The following is a 26646-nucleotide window of genomic DNA, read 5'->3' as shown; positions in this document are numbered from 1 at the left end:
AAAAAGACCTGTAGGGTGTATGAGTGTGTTTAGTATATGCTATATATCCTATATTGATGAGATAATTAGACTACTGACTGATGATTGACTGATTGATGCTTGTAGGTTCTTGATAAGAAGGGGCAGATGGATAACCCATTTACCAGCTGGTTGGCAGACTCCAGCTGGGACAACATCACACAGTTGGATAAGCTGCCCGGCTTCCGTGGCATCGTGTCCTCCTTTGAACAATCCTCTCGAGACTGGAACATTTGGTTCACCAGCTCTGAGCCAGAGAATGCTCCACTTCCAGGTCTGAATGTGCTATAGAGGGTACATTTTTGTTCTTATGGAGGAAAGTCTTCTCACTGTGAGCAAACTGACTGAGCGTGCTCTCCTGAGAGGCCGGGTGAACTGATATGCAAGAAAGTCAGCTTTTTCTTACTGCTGTGCAACAGTTTTAATTACTTGACTATTTGTTTTTCTTCTTGTCTTTATGCATCACTCCTAATAAATTGTATAATTACAGATTTACATTTTTTCCCCCTTTAGGTGATTGGGAGAGTAAGTGTAATGAGTTCCAGAAAATGCTGATAGTGCGTGCTATGCGTCCCGACCGTGTCTCTTTCTGCATTACCTCCTTCATCATTAAACACCTCGGCTCTCGCTTTGTGGAACCACCTGTACTCGACATGAAATCAGTGAGTTTCAGGTCTTTTTAAACTAATTCCTGATATTTTTCCAAGTATCATGATTAAAGGTTTGGATTCTTGTTAATATAATCTTTCTAGTTGCAATTGAATTTTTGCTTGAAGTGTCAAAATCTCCAAAAATCCCATTGCAGAGTTACTGTTAGGTGTCAAGTAAGTTGCCTTTTTTTTTAAATCGTCTCACTCTCTTCCAGCTTTTTTGATGAATGTGCCATCTTTGTCTTCTCCTTAGGTTGTGGAGGAATCAACTAGCTGTACTCCTCTGATCTTTGTTCTGTCTCCCGGGGTGGACCCTACAGGCGCTCTGCTGCAGCTAGCTGAGGCTTCTGGGATGAGCAACCACTTCCAGGCTCTGTCTCTGGGCCAGGGACAGGCTCCCATTGCCAAGAGCATGATAGAGGAGGGCATTAAGAACGGTGCTAGACCAGTTGCTATGTTTGTTTGTTTGCTTTTTAACGATCACCGTGTCTGATTACTCAAATAGGAATCTACACGTAGAACTAAACTGAACTGACTCTTTCAGGTCATTGGGTGTTCCTGGCCAACTGTCACCTGTCTCTGTCATGGATGCCTGAGCTGGACAAGCTGATTAAGCAGCTACAGCTGCAGAAGCCCCACCCAGACTTCAGGCTCTGGCTCAGCTCTTCACCACACCCTGATTTTCCCATTACCATTCTGCAGGCTGGCATCAAGATGACCACTGAACCACCGAAGGTACACACTCACAGACACAGCTTTGTGTCGCTACAGTCATACAATATATACATTCTTGTATGTGTGAGTTTTACTTGTCACTACATACACGCTACACGTAACTGAAACTATAAGCTCTAAACTCTTAACACTTCCCGTTCTCATTCTCAGGGTGTTAAAGCCAACATGAAGCGTCTTTACCAGCTGGTGACAGAAGCTCAATTCAACAGCTGCAATAAACCCGCGTTCTACAGGAAGCTCCTCTTCTCCCTCTGCTTTTTCCACAGCATCCTTCTGGAAAGGAAGAAGTTTCTACAGATGGGCTGGAACATTGTGTATGGCTTTAATGATTCTGACTTTGAGGTGAGAGATTCATTTGATACAGGAAAAAAACTGTGACAGCTATTGGAAAGGACAGAAAAACAAATGTTTAGTGCAGTAATAATGTTTGTGTTTACATCTGCTGATTGATGTAGTGAAGATCACATGGTTTTGTATGTAAAGAAAAAGATTGATTGATTAGGATAAATGTACGTGTGTCTTTATTAAAGACAACACATTAATTTAGAGTAATTAATAATAAGTATGCAGGTAGTTGATTTTATTTTCCTAACAACACGATGCTCTCCTGTGTCAGAGAACAATAATGTACGTAGTAAACAAAAGTACAACAAAATGCAAATCACAAGAACTTAGTTCAGGTGTGTGAGACTGATTCATTAACATTTCTTTTTTCTTTCTGCTCCAGAGAGTTTTGCACTTGTCCTTGATGTGTTGTGTCAGATTTCAAACCCAGTCTGTTAAGCTCTTTGTCTTAATACTTCCCAGGTGAGTGAGAAACTACTCAGTCTGTACCTGAATGATTATGAGGAGATTCCCTGGGATGCACTCAAGTACCTCATTGCTGGGGTCAACTATGGAGGTCACGTCACCGATGACTGGGACAGACGTCTTCTGACCACATACATCAATGACTACTTCTGTGACGCTGTCATAAACCAGCCATTCTTCAAGTAAGATATTATTCAGTGTGCTAATGCAAGTATACTAGTAACTGCTTCAAACCAGTGCACTGTGCTAATAATTTAAATATGTTTTGGTAAACAAAAGCACTTTTGCAGAAGTACCGATGCCTAAACATTTCCCATATTTGATGCAAACTGTTGCTTCAAACTGAGACTTTCTGAAGCACCTTTTTGCTCACAGAGTGCTAGCACCACCAAGAGGACAGCAAGGTCATCACTTCTTAAGAAAAGCAGATACACCGAGTGCTGTCAAGATCTCTTACTCTGTTTATTTACTGGCTTCACAAATCGTGTGTTTCTATCATTTCTACCCAAAGACTCAGATTTCCCCTTAGATAAATATCAAGTGAAATCTTTGAGGCTTAGAATACAAACCTTCAGTGCTCCATTCACGCAGGAGTAGTTGTAGAACGATTGTTTGCTAATGTGTTGAGGCAATCTGAAGCACAGGAAATTACTACCACTTCATGTTGCTGCTCCCAACAGAACACTTAATCTTATCATATGTATTATGATGATGTTGTCTTTTTTGCACTGTTATTATGCTGATGGGCATTTTATATAATATATATATATAATTATTAACCCCTTTTTCTCTGTCAGGTTATCAACTTTAACCAACTATTACATCCCCCGTGACGGTTCCCAGGCTTTATACAAGGAATATATCGACAGGATGCCATCCACAGAGCATCCAGAACTATTTGGCCAGCACCCTAATGCTGACATTGCAAGCCAGATCGCTGAGACTAAGACAGTGTTTGACACCCTGCTCTCCCTGCAGCCCCAGGTTACCAGCAAGACTGCTGCTGGGGGTAGTAGAGAAGATAAGGTGAGGGTGAAACAAGTTGGGAGGAGAGAACAGGGATGAAACTACAAAATGTAATAATGTGCATATTGAATAAAGTTGTTTTGTTTTGTTTTGTTTTTGTTTTGTTTTTTAACGCTGGGCTTAACAGTTAATCAGTGTACTGGGCCGTATAGCCTGAATGGCATCATCTCTCTTTAAAAGTATGTGTAGTAGAACGTGGGAAATGTAATGTTCTTTTTTCCAGTTAATGGTTAGTAATTGCTTGAAAAAGGCTGTCTGCGTGACTCCAGACAGCCATATTTGACAGATTTCTTCCCAGCAATGCTTAGACATCCATATAGTTACATAACACTGGCTAACAGTCATCAGTGTAATAAGATACAGATCTGGGAATCTGTGCTTTATGGCTTATGCTTCACCCTGAAGTTTAAGGAAAGGACTCAGAAGGTTTGTATTCTATAAAACTGAAACTGTGTGTTATTAGGACATTATACTGTTTATTTGGGTTTTGTTGTTTTTAATAAATTAAATTTTAAAAAAACTGTTCTGTTAGTTATTAGCAGAGTGCTGTTGTGGTGCAAGATCAAGATCAGAGCATTTATCACAACTTTAAATTGCTTCTAACACAAGTCCCACATGCTGGTCCCACTTAGCTGCTGCTTTTGAATGTTGATGGATCTGATTATATCTAATCACCCGTGCATGGATTTGCTTTCAGATATAGCTCTGTTTATTATTTCTGCTTTGTTTAAAGTCAAGTTAAAGGCACATTATCTCTTAGGATCCTTCTTGGAGGTATTGGCAGTTTGTCTCTGTGCTTTAAATGCTGTAGTTTTATAGTAGTGTGAACAGTCTAATTGGTAAAATCTCATTATCACCACTTTTATATTGGTTCTCCTGGAGTGTGTATTTTACTACTGGGAATGAACCTGTTATATCTGCTTTATTTGTGTTTCTAGGTATTAGAGCTGTTGACAGATGTTCGTGTAAAGATCCCAAAATACATTGAATGCGAGGGCACGAGAACCCTCTTGTTGGACAACCCTTCACCTCTTAATGTGGTCTTGCTGCAAGAGATCCAGAGATACAACTCTCTGCTGAGCACCATTAAGTATGAACTCTGTGTGTGTGTGTGTGTGTGTGTGTGTGTGTGTGTGTGTGTGTGTGTGTGTGTGTGTGTGTGTGTGTGTGTGTGTGTGTGTGTGTGTGTCTGTTTTATTGTACCTTGATGTGTAAATCTACAGTTTCAAATGAGTTAAATGTAGGTGTCATATGCCATCAGGTAGAAAAACAAATCTGAGGCTAAAATTGTGCAGTTTCACAGCTGAATAATTGCACTTTATTTTCACTGAATAATTCAGACCCTGCTAACAAAAGTGCTTTTTCTCACGTATTTGATTTTTTTGATTTTCACTCCTTCCAATTAGCCTCTGTACCAGTTTGAAGACAATAACAGAAATTAAAAAAGCAGAAATTCATATTTATTTTTGGCTGGGTCAGCTATTCATATTTTTTTAAGTTATATAACAATGCTATTTATTTCTATTTTTAACTTAATGTTGTGGCTCAGGAGCTAAGGCGTACTAATCCTGAATTCCTGATGCATGCATCAGTGTGAGTCAGTCTATGTGGAACAGTTAAGCAGTGGGAAGTAGTAAAGCACATAGAATGAAGTGCAATATAAATGTGGTTGAGTACAAAAGTGCTGTATAGGTATCAGTCCATTTACCAGTGTTATTAAAGACAAATCAATAACAGAAAGTTGTGCACTTGATAGAATAACTTAAGTATAACATGGTGTGGTCTTGTCGCAGAGCGCTAATAATCCTAGATGTGTTTTAGGCAGTGCTGGGGCCGTTATTCCAAAAAAAGCCATGTATTACACATTACTCGTTACTTGTCTTAAAAGTAACATAAAGTACATTACGTGATTACTCACCAGAAAAAGTAATTAATTACGTTACTCATTACATTGCTTTGTCATTATGAGACGATGCATTTCAGATCAATTTACAGAATAATTACCAGTTAACAAAATAAACCTTAGATGACAGTTACATGTACCCGCACAAATCCTAATGAGGACTCAGGGGCATCTTTCTTTTAGTGTTTGCATATAAACACGAAGCCAACAACACAAAGCAAAGTTGAAAACCAGCCAAAGACAACTTAAAGTGATTCTACTGTAGACAGATAGAAATGGATGCTACAACGCTGCAAGCCTGACTTCTTATCACTCCTTTTGTTACCTGCTAAAGTTCAGGCTCTGCGTGCTGAGTTGGGTTCAGCATGCGCTCAGCTTTAACATCAGTCTAGGTTCTTGGCTAGCTTTGTGTTAGCATGCTGTCACTGCAGCTTTCCCAGCTGAAGCTGCGTTAGTATTACAGCGCGGTTGTTTCTGTCCTAGACGCAGTTTGGATTTCACCATCCTGCTCTTGTGCTTATGTGCAAGACGAAGAGTAATTTCAAAAGGCTCAATGCTAGTTACTGCTAAACACCTATCAATCAAATGTTTTACACATTTTGTCACAGTTGACACAGTTTTACTGTAACTGTGTATGTTTGTGTTTTAGATCATCTCTGGTGGAACTGGAGAAAGGGATCAAAGGCTTAGTAGTGATGTCACCCAGCTTGGAGGAGATCTTCAACTGTATCCATGATGCCCGTGTACCATCGGTGTGGGAGAAGGTGCAAACACACACGTGCACACAGTTTATTACAGCTACCAGTGCAGGATAGTTATCATCCTTTACTGATCCTTCTTGGGTCTGTCTCCTTATGCAGATGTATTCTTCTGTATATGTCTCTGCTAGCTCAACAAGAACACTGTAGATTATCAAATGCACTTTTCTTCAACTGTGGGTCCGTTTTTTGGGGGTTGTAGAAATGCAAAGACCTGTTATGAGATTAGACTTCTAGGCTAGAAGTTCATTGAGGTTACAAAAACATTAACCCAAATATGCTCCACTGTGCATTCACTAGTTATCTTTTCTCAGCTGCATGAGGCCGCTTCTCACTGTTTAAAAATAAATCGATGCACTCACACGTCCTATGTGTGAAGCACACGTTCTAAGTCATGACAGATGTGAAACTGCATGTGGTACTTTCTGATTATCTTACTTCATAAAGTTGACAGACAGACTACAATGAGGATGGACTGCTAAGATCAATAGTGCTGAGAAAGCTACTTATTGGAAAATTGGGCGCACATGAAAAGCCAAAGAAGATTTTGCTGAATCAGAACTGAAGTAAAACTGAAAAGGAGTAACAGAATGCGTGATTAAAGGCATACTGTGAAGAGAAATGTAACTTTTCTTTGGTTTGGCCGTGCTGTACTGTATAATCAAGCACTGACCAAGCATTTCTGAATAAGGGTCGCAGATAATATTTCAATACTGACAGAGCGCTGTGTTTATTTTTCCATTACATATTCTGATTTAATCTGCATTTTAAGCCTTCCTCTCCCTGAGATAGTTACCACAGATTCCTTTGGTGTGTTGCTGCTTGACAGAGGCCCTTCAGATGTCTGCTCTGCACTCATATCACATATTGATCCCTGTGATTGTGATCCGATCAGCACGGATATAATCTGCTTTGAGCCACTGAAACAGCTGCATGCCTGACTCTGTGCTCACTCACTGGTCTGTTATTAAATGTGTATTTATCCATCACCCTGCCTGGCTACGCAGACATACATTTATTGTTCTGGTCTGTCCACACACACACACACACACACACACACACACACACACACACACACACACACACACACACACACACACACACACACACACACACAGATGGGCTCAGTGTGGCTCTGGCTGTATTCCAGCTGTGATTCTGTCCAAATGCTCCATTCTGGCTTCATTATCACTGGACTCTTTACAGTGGGGAGAGAACACAGGGTCAAGAGGCTGGAAAGGCTTCTGACTACAAGGGAGTGTCGGTGTGTGTGTTTAGAGTGTGTTTGTGTGTGTCCACTGACAAGGGTCAGTAAGGGCAGTTCATGTTTATATTCAAGTGTCTGACTTAGAGCTGTGGATGAAAAGCATGTATGTATGCATGTATGTGTTTTTGCTCATGGGTGTATTTGTGAGAGGCTGTTAGTCAGGTGGAGCATACCTCGGGCTTCAGCAGCCAAACAAAGCCAGTGTCTGTGAACTAATCGTAGTGTAATAAGCAAAGTAAACCTTCCAAGGCCTGCTCCACTTTCCTAAAAAGACCCTGAGCTCATTGTGCTCTAGCCAGGAGCTTAATACAGCTCAATATACCGTATGTGTCTGTGCGAGTGTGTGTATCTATTTCCTTTTATAGGAGTATTGGATAGCTATTAGAGTTGTTGCCTCCAGCTGAGCGCCTCTGTTCTGCTGATCACTTGTAAACCTGACGACTCTCCTTATATTTCTTCCCATTCCAGGCTTTTTATTCATCTCTTGGTCTTTTCACTTCAGTTGTGGCTTACTCTTTTTCCTCCTGCTCTCATTTTGTGCACTAGTTCAGTCATTGTCCACCTCCATTCTTCATCGTCTGTATCTCATTCCTGTTTATATGTTGGAAGTATTACCTCCATTCTGCTCTCTTTCTTTCTCGTCACGCTTCATCTGATCCAGGCAGCAACTACAGCCCCTCAAAGAGTGTCCTGCTTATTTATCCCTCCGTCCCTCCATCCCTCTCTTCTCCGCCCCTCCTTGGCATAGCAGCCTGTCATTAGTTCTGAGCTCTCAGACTCATGGCTTTAATTTTGGCCTGCCTGCCTCTCTGTCTCCGGCCATTTTGTATCTGGTTTCCTCACAAGCCTTTGCCTGTATTTGTGTGCGTATGTGCGACGACCATATAATGAATGTGTGTGCACCTAAGAGACATCTTAAATTAATCATTAAATTGTATATTGTCAATAAAGGCTTGGTGGCTTTCCAGACATGAAGCCTACATTTTGAAAGCATTTAGCTCGTCTGTGAACGTGAGGGCCAACGGGAAACATATATCAATAAGATTGATGCTTATCAGTGTTGCTAAGATGGTATTGTACAGTGAAATTATTACACCCATCTTCAACCTAGGCATCTGTTTGGTCTTTTTACTCTATGACAGCCCTTCTTGGCGGCTTTAACGTCAGTGACAATGCTGAAAGGTTTAATAGCTAGTTCCTCTGAAATGGAGAATTACTAAGTCATGCTGATATTTATTGTTTTGGAAAGTTACTAGGCACGAGCCATTTCCCAGCTATATCTTTACTGTTACAGCTAACACACGTGTTTTGATTATTTTCACTCTCTGAAATTATAGAGAACTGTGACGGAGTCTGTCACACTAACCCATTGTTGTAATTGTTGCTTTTGAGTAAAAGGTTTTTAAATCAGTGAGTAGACTGACAGAAAAAGTGGTTCGCGAGCATTTATTCTTTGGATCTGAGGCATTAATTTATACGTGACACGCCTTTCATTATACAGCTTTGTTTGTAAAGCTGTGTTTGGTATTTCACATTGTGTTTGATGTTACTGCAGATAAGATGACTGATAAGCTACTGAAAAAAACAGATATGAGGGGATATGACTAATGCAGGAACAGTTCGTCTGTTCTGCTTTTCCTTATTTTCTGTCGTATATAAAATTGTGGATGCTCACATTAAACAAAATCATAGTTTCAAATATTAAGGCCATGATGTCTTTAAAATGATTCCTTCAAAGATGGTGACCAGGTTTGGTTGCACTTGAGGTTTGATTGCAGAAAAATGGATATAGCTCTTTTTATTGTTATTGTTATAGTTTATTTTTTATAGTTTAATCATTAATCAACAAATTGATTGGTTACAGTATGATGAAATCAACGCCCCTGAGTTATACTAATTGTTAGAATCATCGAAGCGCAGGTGGGGTTTGTGGCAGAAATCGTCCACTCCAGCTTGGTAATCAACCAAAGGCCTTGTGCAGAGTTTACATTCATTTGAAAGCCTGACTTGTCCACCCTAGCTGGAAAACTGGAAAACCAGTTGTTATCTATCGTCCGCCTTACTCAGACTTTCTGAATTCTCAGACTTTTTATGTGATTTAGAGCTCAGCTCAGATAAAATAATTATTGTGGGTGAGTAACTTTAACATCCATGTAGACTCTGAAAACCCTCTTTTGTCTAATGATTTCCCAATAACGTTACAATAATCGACTACACAGCAGTGGCAAATGGATTTCATCATAGTAGATGTCTTTCTGAAAGCGCTGTAACTAAGTTTAAGTATATAATTCATCCATTGTTATCTTCCTCAACGCCTTGCGCCAAGACGGTGCAGAGCAGCTTAACACTACTGATGTTGATCATCTTGTTAATATCTCTACTTCTTCACTGTGTACAACTCTAGATAATGTAGCTCCTCTAAGTACATGACTCACTGGTATAACTCTCAAATGTGTACCTTAAAGCAGATAACTCATAAGCTGAAGAGGAAATGGTGTCTCTCTAATTTAGAAAATCATTATTTAGCCTGGAAAGCCAATTTGATGCTCTATTAAAAAAAGCTCTCTGTAAAGCTGGAACATCTTACTACTCGTCACCGACTGAAGAAAATAAGAACAACCCCAGGTTTCTCTTCAGCTCTGTAGCCAGGCTGATAAGAAGTCAGAGCTCTGTTGAGCCAACAATTCCTTCAACATTAACTAGTAATGACTTTATGAATTTCTTCACAAATAAAATTTGAATTAATTAATTAATGAATGCTTCAATCTTAAATATGATCAACCTATCTCTAATAATCTGCTATGTACCACAGGCCTTCAAGCTGGCTGTAGTTAAACCGTTACTTAAAAGCATCTCTAGACCCAGCAGTCTTAGCTAATTATAGGCCAATCTCCAACCTTCCTTTCATATCAAAAATCCTTGAAAGAGTAGTTGTCAAACAGCTAACAGATCATCTGCAGAGGAATGGTTTATTTGAAGAGTTTCAGTCAGGTTTCAGAGCTCATCACAGCACAGAAACAGCTTTAGTGAAGGTTACAAATGATCTTCTTATGGCCTCTGACAGTGGACTCATCTCTGTGCTTGTCCTGCTAGACCTTAGCGCAGCATTCGATACTGTCGACCATAATATCCTATTAGAGCGATTAGAACATGCTGTAGGTATTACAGGTACTGCGCTGCAGTGGTTTGTATCATATCTATCTAATAGACTCCAGTTTGTACATGTAAATGGAGAGTCCTCTTCACACACTGAGGTTAATTATGGAGTTCCACAGGGTTCAGTGCTAGGACCAATTCTGTTTACATTATACATGCTTCTCTTGGGCATTATCATCAAAAGACATAGCATAAATTTTCACTGCTATGCAGATGACACCCAGCTCTATCTGTCCATGAAGCCAGATAACACACACCAATTAGTTAAACTGCAGGAATGTCTTAAAGACATAAAGACCTGGATGACTTGAAATTTTCTGCTTCTAAATGCAGATTAAACTGAGGTTATTGTACTTGGCCCTGAAAAGCTTAGAAACACGATGTCTAGCCAGATGCTTACCGTGGATGGCATTAGCTTGGCCTCCAGTAACACTGTGGGTTGGAGTTAATGGAGTTAGTGGCTGCAACTACTTGTAGTCGGTCTCCAAATGCAAAGAAATCAAAATCAAACCAATCACCATGCAACCACTAATTCCTACTTCTGAGGAGGTGGCGCTCTTGTTCCATAATAGAGCCGTTTCAGGCATACAGCTCTAGCTGTGAACACAGGAGGCCCACCCACCCGTGGCTTTGTGAGGGGCAGCCAGTCTAAAGGAGGGTTGAGGGAGATAAAACAGCTTGTTTCAGACAGAGGATGAACCGAGGGGCTGCAGTGTAAGAGAAACAGTGATTATTTAGAATTGTGAATCATGCAAAGTGAGTCCCGGTGAGTTTAATAAGAAATATGTGGAGTTGGAAATGAGAACAGGTCATTGTTACTTACTTTTTATGTATTCGATAATAAAACCAATTATCACAATCACTTTTATGCTTTGGTCAGTTATTTTTAGATCCCAGCGAGTCTTTATGTATTATCAAATCAGTCAAAGCAAGTAAAGGTTTTCCTGTTGAGATTTGAAGATGCCAGCATGCTGAGACATCCTTGTACATTTCCTCTCAATTCTCACTCACCAGTTCAGTTTCGTGTGCTAATGAGACCTACAGGCCATCAGTGCTCAGTGTGACTGCACTGAACAGAACTTGTTCCTGTTTTGAGTAGCTGCCAACAGCTGGAAGCATGAAATGGTTGTAGATTTTCCACGTCTCACTCATCGTCTCTCACACCCACCCTCTCCTCTAGGCATACCCCTCACTGAAACCCCTGGCAGCGTGGACTAGGGATCTTTGCCAGCGAGTCGATCAGTTTGCACGCTGGGCACAGACGACCCAGCCCCCCAACTTGTTCTGGCTGTCCGGTTTCACCTTTCCCAACGGTTTCCTCACTGCTGTTCTGCAGTCATCAGCTCGACAACGCAACGTGAGCATTCACACAACCACATGCGCACAGGAGACGGTTATGTAATCCCGCTCACTTTGTGATTGATGGCCATATATTTTTGAGTGTCTCAGCTTGTTTTAACAGACGGTTTTGTGAGCTGAACCCAGTGAATCGTGATTCCAAAACTGAAGATTAAACAGCGAAGATTAAATTTCACACCACATAAAATACACATAATATAGACACCCTACTTTGCTTGCTGCGCAGTGTTTATTTGATGAAAACTACTCTATTGTGTGTCCCTGCAGATATCAGTAGACATGCTGTCCTGGGAGTTTATAGTGTCCACTGTAGATGACAGCAAGCTCCTTTACCCACCAAAGGTGAGACACATTGTATTTCTTAAAATTGTATAGAAAATGACACTAATCTGCCGCCGGGCTACTTTTTCTGATCCATTAGCTTTCAGCTGTCATTACAGCTTTACATCACATCTTTCATCTTCACTCAGACACTGGCTGTGTTTTTCCCAGAACAATCTATTTTCATTCAAAGCAGCATCTCTATTTTCATCCCTCAAATACACTCACGTTTAGATGTTTGGGTGTTTTTATAGATATTTATTTAGTATTTATTTATTTATTGTCATTGTCAAGAACAATGAAATTGCGTTTGGGGCTTCCATACAACCCAAAAAAAAGAAGAAAATAATAAATACCCCTTAAAACCCAAGTGTACATATTTAACCCAGTGTGACTCCAATGCAATAAGACAATCCTTAGCAATAATGTTCGTAGAAATTCAGACAAAGACCTGAGAAACATGACAAAATACAACAATGCAACCCATTCAATATTATTGTACTGTGAGATATGATATCAGATATGATAGTTATCTATTTAAGAAAGAGGGGGGGAGCAGGAGGGGGAAGAGAATAAAGATATGATGCACCAATGCAGACCAGTTCATTGCTATTAAGAAGTTGGATATGGTTATTGTCCGTGAGAGGGGGGCAGAGAGTTCAGGAGCCTCACAGCCTGTGGATACAGGCTGTTGGCCAGTCTGGATGTTCTGGCCTGTATAGACCTGTACCTTCTCCCTGAGGGCAGCAGATGGAAAAGGTGGCGCGCAGGGTGATGTTGGTCCCGCAGGATACTGTGCACCCTCCTCAGACAGCGAGTGGGGAAGATATTACTGATCTCTGGCAGACTTGTTCCAATAATTCTGCCAGCTTCTGCCAGATCATGTAAAATGTTTTGATTGGTCATATTTTCTTACATTGTAATTATTTAATTTCTATCCCTGATCTCTTTTCTCTCTCTTTGATTTTTCAGTGCCAGTCTGCACTTCTATCATTTCTTAACTTGATGTTTTCCCTCATTTTTTTTTTAGCTTTGACTCTTTTTCCTTCTGTCCAAATGATTTTTTTCTCCCGTTTCTCCCCCGCCTCCCCTTTCTGTTCTCCTCCTTCACACCCTCCTTTTTCCTATCCTCTCTGTACCACTCTTGTGTTCCCATGTTCTCTCTCTCATGACCTACTGCTTCCCATTCACCTCCTTTCTGAGCCACCCTTGTTTTATTCTTATTCTTCTTTCTCTGCCTCTACTCTAGCTTCTCCGTAACCCCCGCCACCCAAACACCACCACCTCTTGCCATCCATCTTTCTTTCTGCAGCTCTCCTCTTCCCTCTTCTTTCCTCTCCTCATTTCATTATCTAATTCCTTGGCAGAGCTGTTAGTCATGTTTTCTTTAATGCAAGAAGTCACCTCCAAGCGAGTGTTTATATCACTCCCCCTCCCCTTTACCTATTTATAATCCATGTTTTTTCCACGTTTTCCTGCTCATGGCCTTCCATACCTGTCTCTTTGGCCCCTCCAGGACGGAGTCTTCGTCAGAGGTTTGTATTTAGAGGGAGCGGGTTGGGACAAGAACAACTCCTGTTTGGTGGAAGCTAAACCCATGCAGATGGTCTGTCCTATACCCACCATCCACTTCAAACCAGTGGAAAACCGCAAGAAGATGGCCAAGAGTGAGTGAAATTCCTTACTTCGTTTCACAAACTTTTTTTTATGTTCCACTTTATTTATTTTCATGTGGTTTTTTGTCACCTGTATTATTATGTTCATCCATAAATCACTTAGTTTGGATTCTTGTTTTTGTTCTCTGTCCTGCTTTGTGGTTTCACTGACTCAGTTGTGTGTCTCTGTGTGAAGGTACGTACCTGTGTCCGTGTTACTACTACCCGGTGCGTGCTGGTGGGGCAGGCCGAGCGTCTTTTGTTGTGGGCGTTGAACTTAAATCTGGAGCTGTGACTCCAGAGCACTGGATCAAGAGAGGAACTGCTCTTCTCATGAGCCTGGACAACTGAAGGCTTTAACAATCACGCACACACTGACTGTAAAACGTTGTTTCTGTGCAAGGTTCAGGTATTCATTGTGTAGTAGTTCTTATTTAATTATTTTATCATCTGTTTTTGTGACTGAAATGATTTCAAATGTGAGTTCTACAGTAAAGTGAATTCTATATAAAGTAGGATTTTACACCTGAGCTCGACTCGTTCTTTGACTCTTTGAAGCAGGTCAGACACATTTCTGGAAGCTCTCCTTCTCTTATTTCTTTTTTTTTACCTTTTTCTTCTCTCTGCTCTTAAAATGACCGACTGTGCACTCCTCTCCACAGACCTCCATCAGTCTTTCCATGCTGACCCCCTCTTACCCTGCTGAAACACACACATTAACACACCACCGTCTACATACACATGCACAGGAAATCTCCGACTGTGAGGTATCGGCGCTTACTGGAAACCTACTTCTTTGTAACATCTGGATCAAGTGACTGTTGGGTCACGTAAGCGTTTGACTGTGTGCTCAGTGGATTCCTTGGTAACATGATGAGCTATTACATCTATTTTATGCGTTTTTAAAAAAGTAGACAGGTCTGGTCTGTAAGTGCATGAGCAGAATAGCATGATTGGAAGGAATAGTGGCTGTTTTTATTCAGCTGTATATCCAAAATTGGCAAAAAAAAAAGGTAAAGAAGCCCTTTTGACCCCTCAGCCATAAAAGGCTAATGGGCTATTGTTACCCCGCCATGGCCAGAGTGGCTATCCTCCACCTGAAGCTCAAAGTGACCTGATGACCCCACGTTTGGAAGGTCTTACTGTATAGTATGTTTATCACAATATAGAGGCTGTGAAACACCAGACACCACGACAATGTGGGCCTGCTGAAGCAGTCTTGAATAAAGTAATGGTTCAGAGTTTGTTCTGAACATTGTGCAGGTCCGATCCTCCTTTGTCTTTTCTGCTAAAGGAGGTTTGAACAGTTATTAAGTGGAAGATTTGACCCCATTCCTCCACATACCCCGCAAATTTATTTTAATGGTTAGTGCAGATTAGAATGGTTTGTGTTATTGGCTTAAGCGGGCTGTGTATATGTGAATGTAGTACTAAATGCTTCACATATTTTCCACTGCATATTTCCAGTGTTTATGAGGAGGTCATAATATATTCCTTCTTGGTTTTTTCACACTTAGTGCTCTAACAGTCATGAAAATATGAAGCAATTGCGTTCGTTTTACAACCTTTAGACTAAAATAATGTTGATAGAAATGTGCAAGAAATTAAATTTGTCTTGGTTTTGCATGCACGTATGCAGAAACGTGTCCAGGGTGTAAAAAAAATAAAAAGCAAGAAAACAATGCAGTTACTCAAGGTGAGGCAGAGGACATTTTTATGCTAATATGCATGTCTCCCGAGCTTGGAAAAACAAGGGGAGGAGAGGGGGGGCAGTGGGTGAAGGAGAAATGAACCCATTCAAACAAATGAATTCTAATGAAGCTTCACAGACAAGACGTTTGGAGTCAGTCAGCGCTGTGAGAGGGAGAGAGAGGGAGAAGCCCCGGACTTCCCCACTGGAAAAGGACTCGGCCCAAACTCCTGAAAGGGAGGGTGAGAAAAACAAGAGAAGGGACCCTGGAGAAAGTAAGCTGGGAGGAAGAATGATTCCAGTAATGAGAGAGGGGGAACCAGTGAGGGGGCGGGGGGAAGCTGAGTTCAAGGTTGTATTCAGAATTAAGGACTGTCCCCCTCAAAGACCAACACAGACTTCCTCGAGGTTTAAGAGCCTCTTTATCAGACCTAGGTCTGTGTGTGTGTGTGTGTGTGTGTGTGTGTGTGTGTGTGTGTGTGTGTGCGTGCGCGCATTGGTGGTCTCTAGTTGGGTGGGAGATGGAGGGGTGAGCACATGGAATTCAAATTCAAATTGGCTGATTCTCCATCCTGATTGTAACAAATATCAGGCTTGGGAGGTGGGTTTTTGTTTTTTGGATGAGAGCTTAAGCTGAAGTAAACTTGAATGTTGATGTGCTGTGGAGTCGTTTTAGAAACACTGTACAAGTGGTACTAATTAACCCTCCTCACTGACGCGATGTGCGCAGACAGGGATTCAGATTATATTGCTCATCTTCCTCGCGAGACCTGGTGACACTGCATCACCACAGTGGATTTTAGAGGCAATGTTCTTGGAAGGGAGTATTGATTAAGAAGACACCTTTTCCATCTGCCCATCCCCTTAAATTGAAAACACTTTGAAGAAATGTTGGGAGCATTTATTCAGCGCGGGTGAAAACAGGATCCAGGATCCATCTTTTTGTGAACTCTTTTTAGACGACAAGGAAGGGAAGTGTTTAATCACACGTCTCGCTCTTGAACACAGACTGTTGCTTGTCTGCGTTTGGAGAAGCCCTGACAACAGCTCAAGAACTCCTGAGAGCCAACCCGATCTCAGTTGGCTTTATTTGACTTCGCCTTGAGCTCATTTGATTTCCCGGCATGCTTGCGCGCAACTTTTCCGTTTCTTGGGAAGTGTAAGGCACCTGACAAGATTACAACTACGAGTGGCTCTTTGGGCCCCATTCGGTTCCAGCAACTCTTCACCCAGCTGAGAGCTGGACTCTTGAACCAAATGCTTACGAGAGGAGAGGAGAGGAGGGGGGCGGGAACTTGCGGCTCGGTTGTTCGCGATCGAATAGTAGTTAATAGAAGAATTTGGGCAAGTTGTACAGTGTGTTTGCCAGTGACTATGGAGGCGGGGCAGTTAATGTCCAAGACTCTTCCACTGAAAATAAACCTGCATGAGGGAAGAGAGAGAAGGAGAGAGAAAGGGAGCGGAGGGAGGGAGGAGGAAGGGAAAGAGCCTTTCAGCGGGGACAGAAGGGAAAGAGTCTCCGTTTCAATGGAATAAAAACTGCGCAATTTCTTTACGCACTCCCTGCTCGGATCACTCGCACCGTTGCTGTCCATGAGACGGATATCAGCAGCGCTTTCTGGATGATTGTTGGCGGGGGGGAGTCCGTTCCCCATTGCAACCCCCCCCCCCCGCTGTCTTTGAGGCTTTTTTTAAGGCTTCACCAGCTTGCGATTTTTTTCTTAACCCGATGGTGTTCAGATGAAGGAAAAAGAAACGCGATATGACTGTGAAGATGCAACATCACTGATGAGTGTGTTCGTCATGCCTTGCCCATGGGCGAACGCATCCACATTTTCTGTGCCGGAGGGGGGCGGGGAGGGGGGTCTGCGATCTCTGCGTGCGCAGTGCTTCCCCGTGTCATAATTTGCGCCTAAACGCGTTATTACGGACGTTGAATGGAAAGGCTTAGTATTTTATTTTTCGTCAGTGGGGGAGATGAGAGGGCTTTTAGAGGTCTGCGTCATCCCGTGGCCGTGGAAGGAGATGGGCTACTTTGCAGATTTTCCACTGTTTTCACAGCCAGAGTCAGCGCGGCACCTCCCCAGCACGTTTTGGATCACACACAGAAGGTAAGCTCTCCGTACCTCTGTCAGGCATGCTGGCCTTATACCTAATTGTAGGGGGGTGAGACTCCATTGAAAACAACCTGAACTACAATGTCCTCTTTCGTTAACCTTGTAAAAAAAAATGTGAGCTGCTTCTAGAAAATGAGTCCAGCAAACTGAAAATGTTGCACAGCAGAAAGGCGGAATTTCTGTGGGGTCTGTAGTAGCCTCACGTGTCCTTCTTTTTTTTTAACCATAAGGACACAATTTGATGGTATTATGTAATTGCTTGTAGAGCAATAGGCTGCACCGCTCCAAGTTTGCAGTGATAAAGGTGGAGAAGTTTCGATGTTGTTGCTGATTTGTTGCGTTTTTTCCCCTTTTTTATGTTGCAGACAGCTGCGTTAAAAAAAAAAAGAAAGACCCAATTTCATATACAAACTAAAGTTGGTGATGTCATGTTTTCTACGGTAAGGAAGGCAGAGTTTACAGGAAGGTACGTCTGGAGTTGGTGATGTCGCAATCGCCGTGTGCCGATTTCCGTTAACACATTTGCAAATGTAAGGAAAAAGACCACGGAGCGTGTCCGTGGGTGTGAAATGCAGCGCGTCACTGGGATGTGTTTTGGACATTAGTACGGGAGAGGGGGGGCTGATAAGAGCCAGCTGAATGAAATGGGGGGGCTCGTTGGTGTCGGCAGAAGGAGTGTCGCATTTTCTTTCTGTGAAGTTGTGGCGGGTTCTTTACCAGGAAGAGCGTTTGAATTTTCTTCCCCTTGGATTTTTTTTGTCTCCACCCCTCTCCCTGTTGTTCCTCTAGCACTTTGGGTACTCCGCCACTGGAGGGCAACCCAGGACAGAGCTTCACCTTCGAGTAGGTTACTTTTATGTCCGTATGGAAATGAATATATTTGCGTGACAGGACCTCAGCTATGACTGTTTGCATACAGCGAGGCGAACAAAGGTCACCCAGGGACCTGCTGTTGTCTGTAATGAAGCCTCCTGAAGCAGGCAGGCTCGGCTGTGTTAAACCAACCGAACATGTTTATCATTGTTGTTGTTATTTTGTTTAAATATGGGGACTCGGTTCAGTTTAAGTTAACTTCCAGATTGGTGTCTTGTTACACTATTTAGCCTCAATAACTGTAGATGTTGATGCTAGCTTGGATGCGAACAACTCTGACGTAAAGACTAAAAACAGTCTAAAAATAGTTCATTTTATTTTTTTTAAGGAAAAAAATATTCTTTTTTTCTCCTAAAACCATATTTTAAAAAATGTTGTAAAAATGTTTTTTCCCCCACAACTAACATCAGCCCCTTTTTCTCCTTGGAAACCCGCATGGGAAATAATGTCTCTATTTGTATGATGCTACACTTTTACGACTTTAAATCCCATGATGCACTGAGTTTTCACTGTTCTTTTTCACGCCAAGGTTATTGTAGTTAACTAAAAGTAAACTAAAATTTAAAACTCAATATGAGTCTAAACTTTTATGTCTGTGAGACTGTGAGTCACTGCTTACCATAAATACAATAATAATTAAAAAAGACTAAACCTATTGTCCAAACAATAAATTAAACTGAAAAAAAGAAAACCCACTTTGAGAACTAACTGAAACTAAACTGAATTAAACACAAAAATTAAAAAGAAAATGAAATAAAAACTAATAAGAAAATACAAAAATATAATAACTCTGTTTCATTCACTATGTGCTTACACCCCACTCTGCATTTAATCATCAGTTATTATTATTTTTTGCTCTTTTCCTCAGCGTGTCTTTGTCCCGTCTTCCTCCCTTCACTGCCAATCAGATGTCTGGCTGCACCTGAGCTCGGTTCTGCTGGAGGTTTCTTCCTGTTAAAAGGGTTTTTCCTTCCCACTGTTGCCAAGTGCTTGCTCATAGGGGATCGTCTGATTGCTCGGGCTTTCTCTGTTTTATTGTGAGTCTTTACCTTACAATATAAAACACAGTGTTGTTTTGTTTCTATTGAATTGAATTTAAATTAGGTTTAAATATTAACTCCCACAATGCAATGCATTAGAGAGGGTATTAGAGGTGGGAATCACCACACACCCCCGGATGCAATTTTTAACATTTTACAATATCCCAAGTATTGCAAATCATATATTGTGATTTATCCCCTTTTAAACAGCAAATGATATCCTCAGAGTTAAACTTGGTCAGTCGATTTGTTTTTATTCAAGGAGTTACGTCACTTTAAAACCTGCTATAAATGTTGCCATACGTCTGCTATCGGTCTGCCATTGAATTGGATCAAGTTTGCAATTACATGGAGTCTGTTTCTGATAATTGACTGTGATAAATCATTGAAAATCACATATCTGTCGACATCTACATGGACAAAAATTCATATTTAACAATTACATTTGTGCTCTGCAACCTTCCTGTTCTGTAGGAATATAACCAGAATACAACCAACTGGCAGTCAGCTGAGTCTCCTCATGTTGGCAGTCTGTCCTCATTAATATATCAGCGCACACTTATTTATGAAACATTCGACAGCCTTTCTGAGCATGACTGCAGTCAGTCCAAGTCATACTGTGACTGTTTGTAGAAAGGTCACCTCTGCATTAGTTTTGCAATCCAAAGTGGATGTGAGTGAGTCTTCCTCCAAATCTGGGCAACCATTTACCAATTTAGTAACCACAAGTTGCAATCAATTTCATCATCTGTCACTTTGTGTATGGACTTTGCTGTTCCAAGCTATTTTTTGGACAAATTGGTGAAATGTAAGAGCGTGTTTTTACCTCTAGATGGTGCCACACTTTCAGTCCAGGTCTTACTATTTATGGGCTTTAATAACATCTGCTAATTTCCCTGACTTTAGTGTTGGAAAGGCAGATAGGCCTCTCTGAATCACTGTGTTAAAATGCTGCTGTGTAGATGTCTGTCACTAACTGATCTATGTATACCTCTCCTGTTCACAGGGACAAAGTGAGGAGCATGGCTAAGCCTTGTCGCGACCTGTTTAAAGAGCCGCCGGGGCCCGACTGAGGCCATGAGTTTGGCTGGCTACACTGCAGGCAAGAATGAGCAAGTGCATCAGCCCCACAGCATGGAAATGGTAAACACGCCTTAGTGATGAAGGATGCTCATAGACACCTAATAGTTTTATGCATGGTTATTGCAATTAAGAGCAGTTGCTAAAACACTGCTGCCACATGCAGTTTTTGATTATTCCAAACTTCCAAAAAATATTTTAATAGTCACTTTTATAGACTAAAAAGACTCTAATATTCACCCAGTATTTGTTCATAGTATCTGACTTATAACCCGCTTTAAAATTATTCTGCACTATGTTCTATCAAACTATCAACAGCACTAACATTGATTGGTATCTGAGAAGGCTCTTAACAGAAATACTGCTCTGATCTATACTAGTATCAAATTTTTTGAGTAATTGGACAGATTCTCATCAGATCCATTGATTTTATCGGCATGTTTTCTCCTGCAGGGAGGCAGTCTGCACCTGGCCTCTGCAAGTGTCCACCTGCTCAGGTAAGACCTTTCACCTTTTACCCAGAGCCTGAACTACCAGCGCTAGCTCTACCTGCCAGCTCCGCAGTGACAAATGGGATGTGCATGAGTAAACCGTTTAGCCATGATGGAAACCTCTCTGTGTTCTGTTTGTCTGTCTTCCACTAGAGATTTTACGTTGTAGTCGGCTATTGTTTTGCATGTGTATTACTTACATAGGCTGAACCAGAGGCTAAGTGGCCTTGAATACGCTTTAACTTCCATACATTTAAAGGTTTTCTTCTCTGTTCTGCCCTGCTGTTCGCCTGCATTTACGAGGCGTGTACCAGGCAGAGAAAAAAATGTAGTTCTGCTATTTTACTGATATAAATCTTTCTCTGTTTGCCGTTCTCACCACTGTCATGGTTGGGGCCCAGGCTAGAGCCATGCACACGTAAGCTTCTCTGTTTTACAGATGTAACACCATTATTTAGGTGTACACGCACCTAACCCTGCACCAGTTCTGTTTCATTTTCACACTTGAAACACTCTCTAGCATACCTCTCAAACACCCCCACTCATCTAGGGACAAATGCACACATGCTCGCCAAGCCTCACACACCTGCAGTGTTTTTTGTGATTCGGCCAGCTCTGCTTTATTGCATGCATTTATAGCTGGCAATGAATCTGATCCATTAGAAACATGAATTCACTACACATTACACGCAGCCTTGCTTAAGGCCGTTATTCTCGCACACGCACGTGCACGTACATGCTGAGCAAAGTATAGCTGCAAGAGCCTCGGAGAAGGAAGCGAGACAGGAAGGTTTGTAGTTCAAATAAGAAACAGCATCGCAGCGTCAAACCCAGAGTGGTGTCAAGAAGGTTAGTCAAACTGCAGAGATTACTAACCAAGGAAATGCAGAGATTACTGCTGTATAAGAATCAAACCATGAATGGATCAACCTGTGTGAATTAAGCAGATTGTGGTTTGCGACAGGTAGCTGACACCGCATGTGCAGAACCAGAGAAGCAGTCAAATATAACATCTAGACGATCAGAAGATGTTTTTTTAGTAGTTTTTGTTTTCAGTGTCGTCACTTAGGACTTGATAGTCGGGGAGATTGTGCTGCTGTATACCTGTGCAGATTCACGTGTACTTAGTTGGAAATGTGTGACATGTGCAAAAGTGATGAATATTGTGGTGCTGATGTAGAGCCAGCTCTGTTTTACTGCTTTATTTTAACAGGTTTAGCATCTCCAGCAGACGTTTTTTCAGTTCCAAGATAACCATGGCTGCCAGACTCTGGGACTCTTGCACTTGCCCCTTGCGTAGATAATAACGTCGGTGGTTTGAATTTTGGGCCCAGCAGTTATGTGGTGCAGTACTGGAGTTAGAGTTTTGGCACCGGCACCCTGCCGCTGTAAAAAAGGTGAAAGCCTCGCAGTCGTCTTTTTATTTGCTGTATTGTTTTTGGTACGTTTGGTCACCTTCCTGAGGATGACCGTGTATCAGATGCAGTTGTACTATCTTGTGAAATTCCATCCATAGTGACTGCAGGTCTATCTGATACGCTTGTGTTGGTGTTGTTCCTGTATCAACATAATAAGGCTTGTCCAGGATTAACGTTAGACCTGACCAATCACATTGTTATGATGTCATAGGTTTTTTTGGGGGATAAAAACCTGCTGATGTCCACTCAGGAAAAAACCCAAACAGGGAGTGTTTAGGGTCGGGGTTAGGATGTGATTGTGGTGAGGGTTACGGTTATGGGGTTAGGTTTACGGTTTGCTGCGCGGTGTCACAGCGTTTCCACGTTGCAAAAGTGTGACGGCACTGCACTGTGATTGGTCACTTGCAGTGTTGAACCAACATTAGTTTTGTTGATCCAGGAACAACACTAACAGGATGATATGAGATCGAGCGTGAGTGCACGACAGCCTGTTAATCAGATCGTAGGTATTTCTGATTATTTTATTATAACATTCTTTCTTTACGTCCTTCCAGTTTATGCGTCTTTTTTCGCGCCAAGTTGTTTGACTGTTATACAAGCCCCAGAGGAACAGGCTGGGTGCTGTATGTGGAGTAAGGCTGAAAGCGCACTGTGGCCCAGGCCCAGTTTCGGCGTGACTGACAGCCTTTTGTGTGAATCCCCCCCTCTTAGTGTTGGTTTGAGTCCAAGAGAGCCACCTCCAAATAGCAATAATAAATCTAACGCTATGATGATGTCACCACGCTTGACTTATAGAGCTTGGCAGCACCCTCGCCACTTTTTGGCCCATTGTAAGTGAAACAATTCCACATGGAGCACCTGGGACCAGTTTTGCCAGATGGTTTATTTGGACAGGGATCTAGTTTAAGACCTGGTAGATGAGTGGCACATGTTCGGCTGCAACCCCACAGAGAGAGTGCACCATAAAAGCGCAGCCCTGCAGACGCTGATGGAGTGGAATAAGCCACAAATTTAATTTTAACAGGAATGACGGCTCAGATATGTCCACATTAGAAAAAAGAAATGCTTATAAAGTGAGGTGAATAACAGACATTTCAGTTGGATAGGCTTGGAAAAATGCTGCTTTTACTACTCAGCTCCATCCTTTATGCAGCAGGTGACTGTCTGATACTGGGTTTAGGGTAGGCCTATCAAAGGCTCGTGTCCACAGGCCTTTAATGTATTTTCTTCCACCTGCATTCATCACTTTCACTTTTCTGTCACCAACCAATCAAAATGAAAAAAAAAAAAAAAGAGGCGGTTGGCCTTTGATATGCGTTTACTGTCCTTTTGGAGTATCACCGCTGTAAATAATTGAAAATACTCTGACGAAGAAGGCTTTTGTAACCTAGCAACAATAAGCGGTTTGAATTTAAGGTCATGGGCACAAAAAGAAAATGCTGTCTGTGGACACAGACGCTGGGATTTGGCATCTTTTCACCACCATCGTACTCCTCCGCTTCTTTCTTTTAAACACAAGCAAACACGTGCAATCCACATATGAGTGGCCCAGCACAGACATGTTAAATTAAACATGTTTAATTTAACTTCAACTGGGATGAAACTGAAACGAAACGATGCTTCTGGTTCAAGGGAGAGCAGACTGTGAGGCAGGATATAGAGGAAGAGAGGTGGTGAGAGCTGAGTCAGGATGCCCGGGGGTAGGACAGCAGGAAGCAGTGGGTGAGGAGGAGGAGGACAGGAAGTAAAGGGAGGGGGAGAGACTCCTCTTCATCGTCGTTGTTCTCATCCTCCTCCTCCTCCTGTCATCATCAGCAGTGTCATTGAGGGAGGAGTGGTGTAGGGAAGAACCGTAGAGGTGGAGCTGACATCATCCACTTCCTGGAGGTCTACGAGGGCGTTTTGCTGCTGCATAAAGCACATTAAACACACACGTTTACAGCATCAAAGCTGTTTAATGCTTTTAAATAACAGCTGGCAGAGAGAGAGGGAAAAATCGTATTTCTTTTACTACAAGAGACTGAAGGGGAAAAGAACGAACGGAGAGAAATCTCACAGTGGAAGTCGAGATAAAGATGTGATGAAACCAAGTGTTCCTCTGCCTGCTGGGTTATATAACGCTCATGTGAAAAGAGGGCACTGGGTTTGTGTGTGTGTGAACTCTTTTTTAGGCTGTGTTGTTATTTGTGTTTGTGTGTGTAGAGGGTGACAGAGCCAAAAGATGCCTCTCCTTCACTGCCAGGCTTGTTGTTTTGGCCCGCATTTCGCAACCGTCACAATTCTCCGGTGGTAGGCTCCATATTTGCGTGTCTGCGTTACTACACGTTTAATAGGCCAGCTACTTAAATACTTGAACGTCTGTTGGTGTTTGTGTTAATGTGTGCACCTGCGTCTGATCCCCCGCAGTGTTTTTTCTTTTAGGCAGTTAGGGGTGGTTAGATGGTGCAAGATTAGTGTGAGGTTGTGGTAATTTAAGCAAATGGAGGCAATATGGGGAGGGTTGCACTAGTTTTTTAAAAAGAATTACGTGGGGTAGGTGCTGACATAGCTTTTTAATGCAATACAACAGCTGCACACAAACAAAGCTACAAATGAGAAGAGCTGCTGAGGAAAGTGACTAGATGTGTGATTATTAGACAGTTTTGTGCTTATGTGTGGTTTGATTACCTTCAACTTTACTTTTTCTGCAACTGACCAGTGTAATATCAATAAAAATACAAGACATTATACAGTTACAGTTACAAAATGCCTTAAAATTCATGTTTTAAAACTGGGGAAAGTCTGCCCTGGGCCACTCCAGCTCAAAGTTTTCTGTTCAACCGTCTCTGAGTTATGCACAGTTAAAACATAGCTATGAGTGCTATAGATTTCTAGCTACATGTATCCATATTTGCTGCTCAATATAAAATTTCACTTTCGGGCCTTTTTTTCACACAAATCTGAGGTGATGTTTGAACATGAATATTTCAAAAACTAATTAAGATAAAAGCCTGAAGTTTTCTTGGTCTTTCTTACTTTCAAAACAAATTAGGATCTGTAATTTGTTATTATAAATCATAATTGACCTCCAAAACACACACCTGAGGCCTCAGTTATAAAGGGCTTGAGACTGGTTGGCAACCCCTGGTTGCTAAGTAAAAATGAGTATTCCCAGAGTGGTTCTGGCAGGTAAAACCTGTCGATTGCTTTCATTGCTAGCAGATTTCCAAAAATGCCCATAATTTGCAAGAAAAGCGTGACTACAAACACAACTGCTCTACAAATGGTAGAAAAACTGTGAAAAGTGCGACACAAACAGCTTTCATGTTACAGGTAGCGTGTATTTCTTGCTGGTTCGTGTTTTACCTTTTTGAGATTTACCACCAGTGGCTAGTAGGGAGTCATTCACCAGTCTCTAGGCCTGCACGACTGGAGCTTTAGTGGTTGTTTTCACAACAATTGCCATTACCTCCAGCATCCTCTCTCCATCCGCTTGGGAAACACACATTTTATCCTCATGACCAGTGTTTGCCAGATGATCAGTGACTGCTCTCTAGGCCTGTGTGATTGCAGCCTGAAAGACCAATAACTACACAGACAGTAGCAGGCGCTCTCTCGGGGTGCTGCAGGACGTTTGACAAAATGCAAATGAGGGACGTTAAATCTAATATTGTAACCGAGGGAGAGACGGCGTCATAGCATAAACAACAATACTGATTTATTTCTAATATCGTAACCTTGCGTGTGCTTTATTTGTTTCCTTGCCCTTGAGTTCAACGTTGAAGACTTCTGAAAGAGAAATGTTTGGTAGAAGAACACTGCACGGACAAGACAAGTATCATCGACTAGCTTATTTCATTTCAGTATTTTGAAGTTAGCTTGATTTGTCAGAGGTGCTAATTAATTTTCCCAAGTGGCAACAAATAAAAAACTGGGGCTATTTTGTAGGACGATGCAGATAAGCTTATAAAGACATAAAATTAATAGTAGGCAGAATTAAATTCAGTTTCATTTATACAGCGAAACATCACATGTCTTCATATGAATTGAGCTGCACCACTAAGCTGAAGTGATTTCAGCATATCGGTGCTACCACAGTCCCAGTTTACCTCCTTGGGAAAATCAATTGCTTATCTGTGCTCTAGAGCATACTTGTCGGATCCTTTTATGAAGTGCAATTTGTTGTTATTGGCGAAATCATAATGGCTGCAGTCACACAAAGTTCACTGGCAGACAGTCGCCTTTAAAAGTGTACATGACCAATAAACACCTGCACTCATGTTGATGCTGAATATGGTGT

The 26646-nt window shown here is 41.7% G+C and overlaps 2 protein-coding genes across 2 annotated transcripts in view; both read left to right on the top strand.

Moving 5' to 3' along the window:
* dnah2 (dynein, axonemal, heavy chain 2) overlaps positions 1-14009 on the top strand; it is a 62705-nt gene extending 48696 nt beyond the window's left edge. The window contains exons 75-87 of the mRNA XM_085351050.1: positions 106-292; positions 532-680; positions 922-1105; positions 1213-1403; positions 1554-1745; positions 2211-2395; positions 3011-3239; positions 4178-4329; positions 5792-5906; positions 11504-11680; positions 11950-12024; positions 13520-13670; positions 13855-14009. Coding sequence (XP_085207176.1) covers positions 106-292; positions 532-680; positions 922-1105; positions 1213-1403; positions 1554-1745; positions 2211-2395; positions 3011-3239; positions 4178-4329; positions 5792-5906; positions 11504-11680; positions 11950-12024; positions 13520-13670; positions 13855-14009 — 2142 coding nt within the window. The remainder of the gene's footprint in view (positions 1-105; positions 293-531; positions 681-921; positions 1106-1212; positions 1404-1553; positions 1746-2210; positions 2396-3010; positions 3240-4177; positions 4330-5791; positions 5907-11503; positions 11681-11949; positions 12025-13519; positions 13671-13854) is intronic.
* Positions 14010-16875: 2866 nt separating this feature from the next.
* The window catches only part of kdm6ba (lysine (K)-specific demethylase 6B, a), a 107115-nt gene continuing 97344 nt past the window's right edge, over positions 16876-26646 (top strand). Inside the window, exons 1-4 of the mRNA XM_085349682.1 lie at positions 16876-17459; positions 19207-19375; positions 20385-20521; positions 20912-20955. The gene's annotated coding sequence lies outside the window, so the exon portion shown is untranslated. The remainder of the gene's footprint in view (positions 17460-19206; positions 19376-20384; positions 20522-20911; positions 20956-26646) is intronic.

The sequence above is a fragment of the Diplotaxodon limnothrissa genome, linkage group LG3, assembly GCF_057381915.1.
Source record: "Diplotaxodon limnothrissa isolate DT_005_m linkage group LG3, D_limnothrissa_male_GT1.1, whole genome shotgun sequence".
In the NCBI taxonomy this organism is placed as follows: Eukaryota; Metazoa; Chordata; class Actinopteri; order Cichliformes; family Cichlidae; genus Diplotaxodon; species Diplotaxodon limnothrissa.
This window is presented reverse-complemented; position numbering and strand designations above follow the sequence as displayed.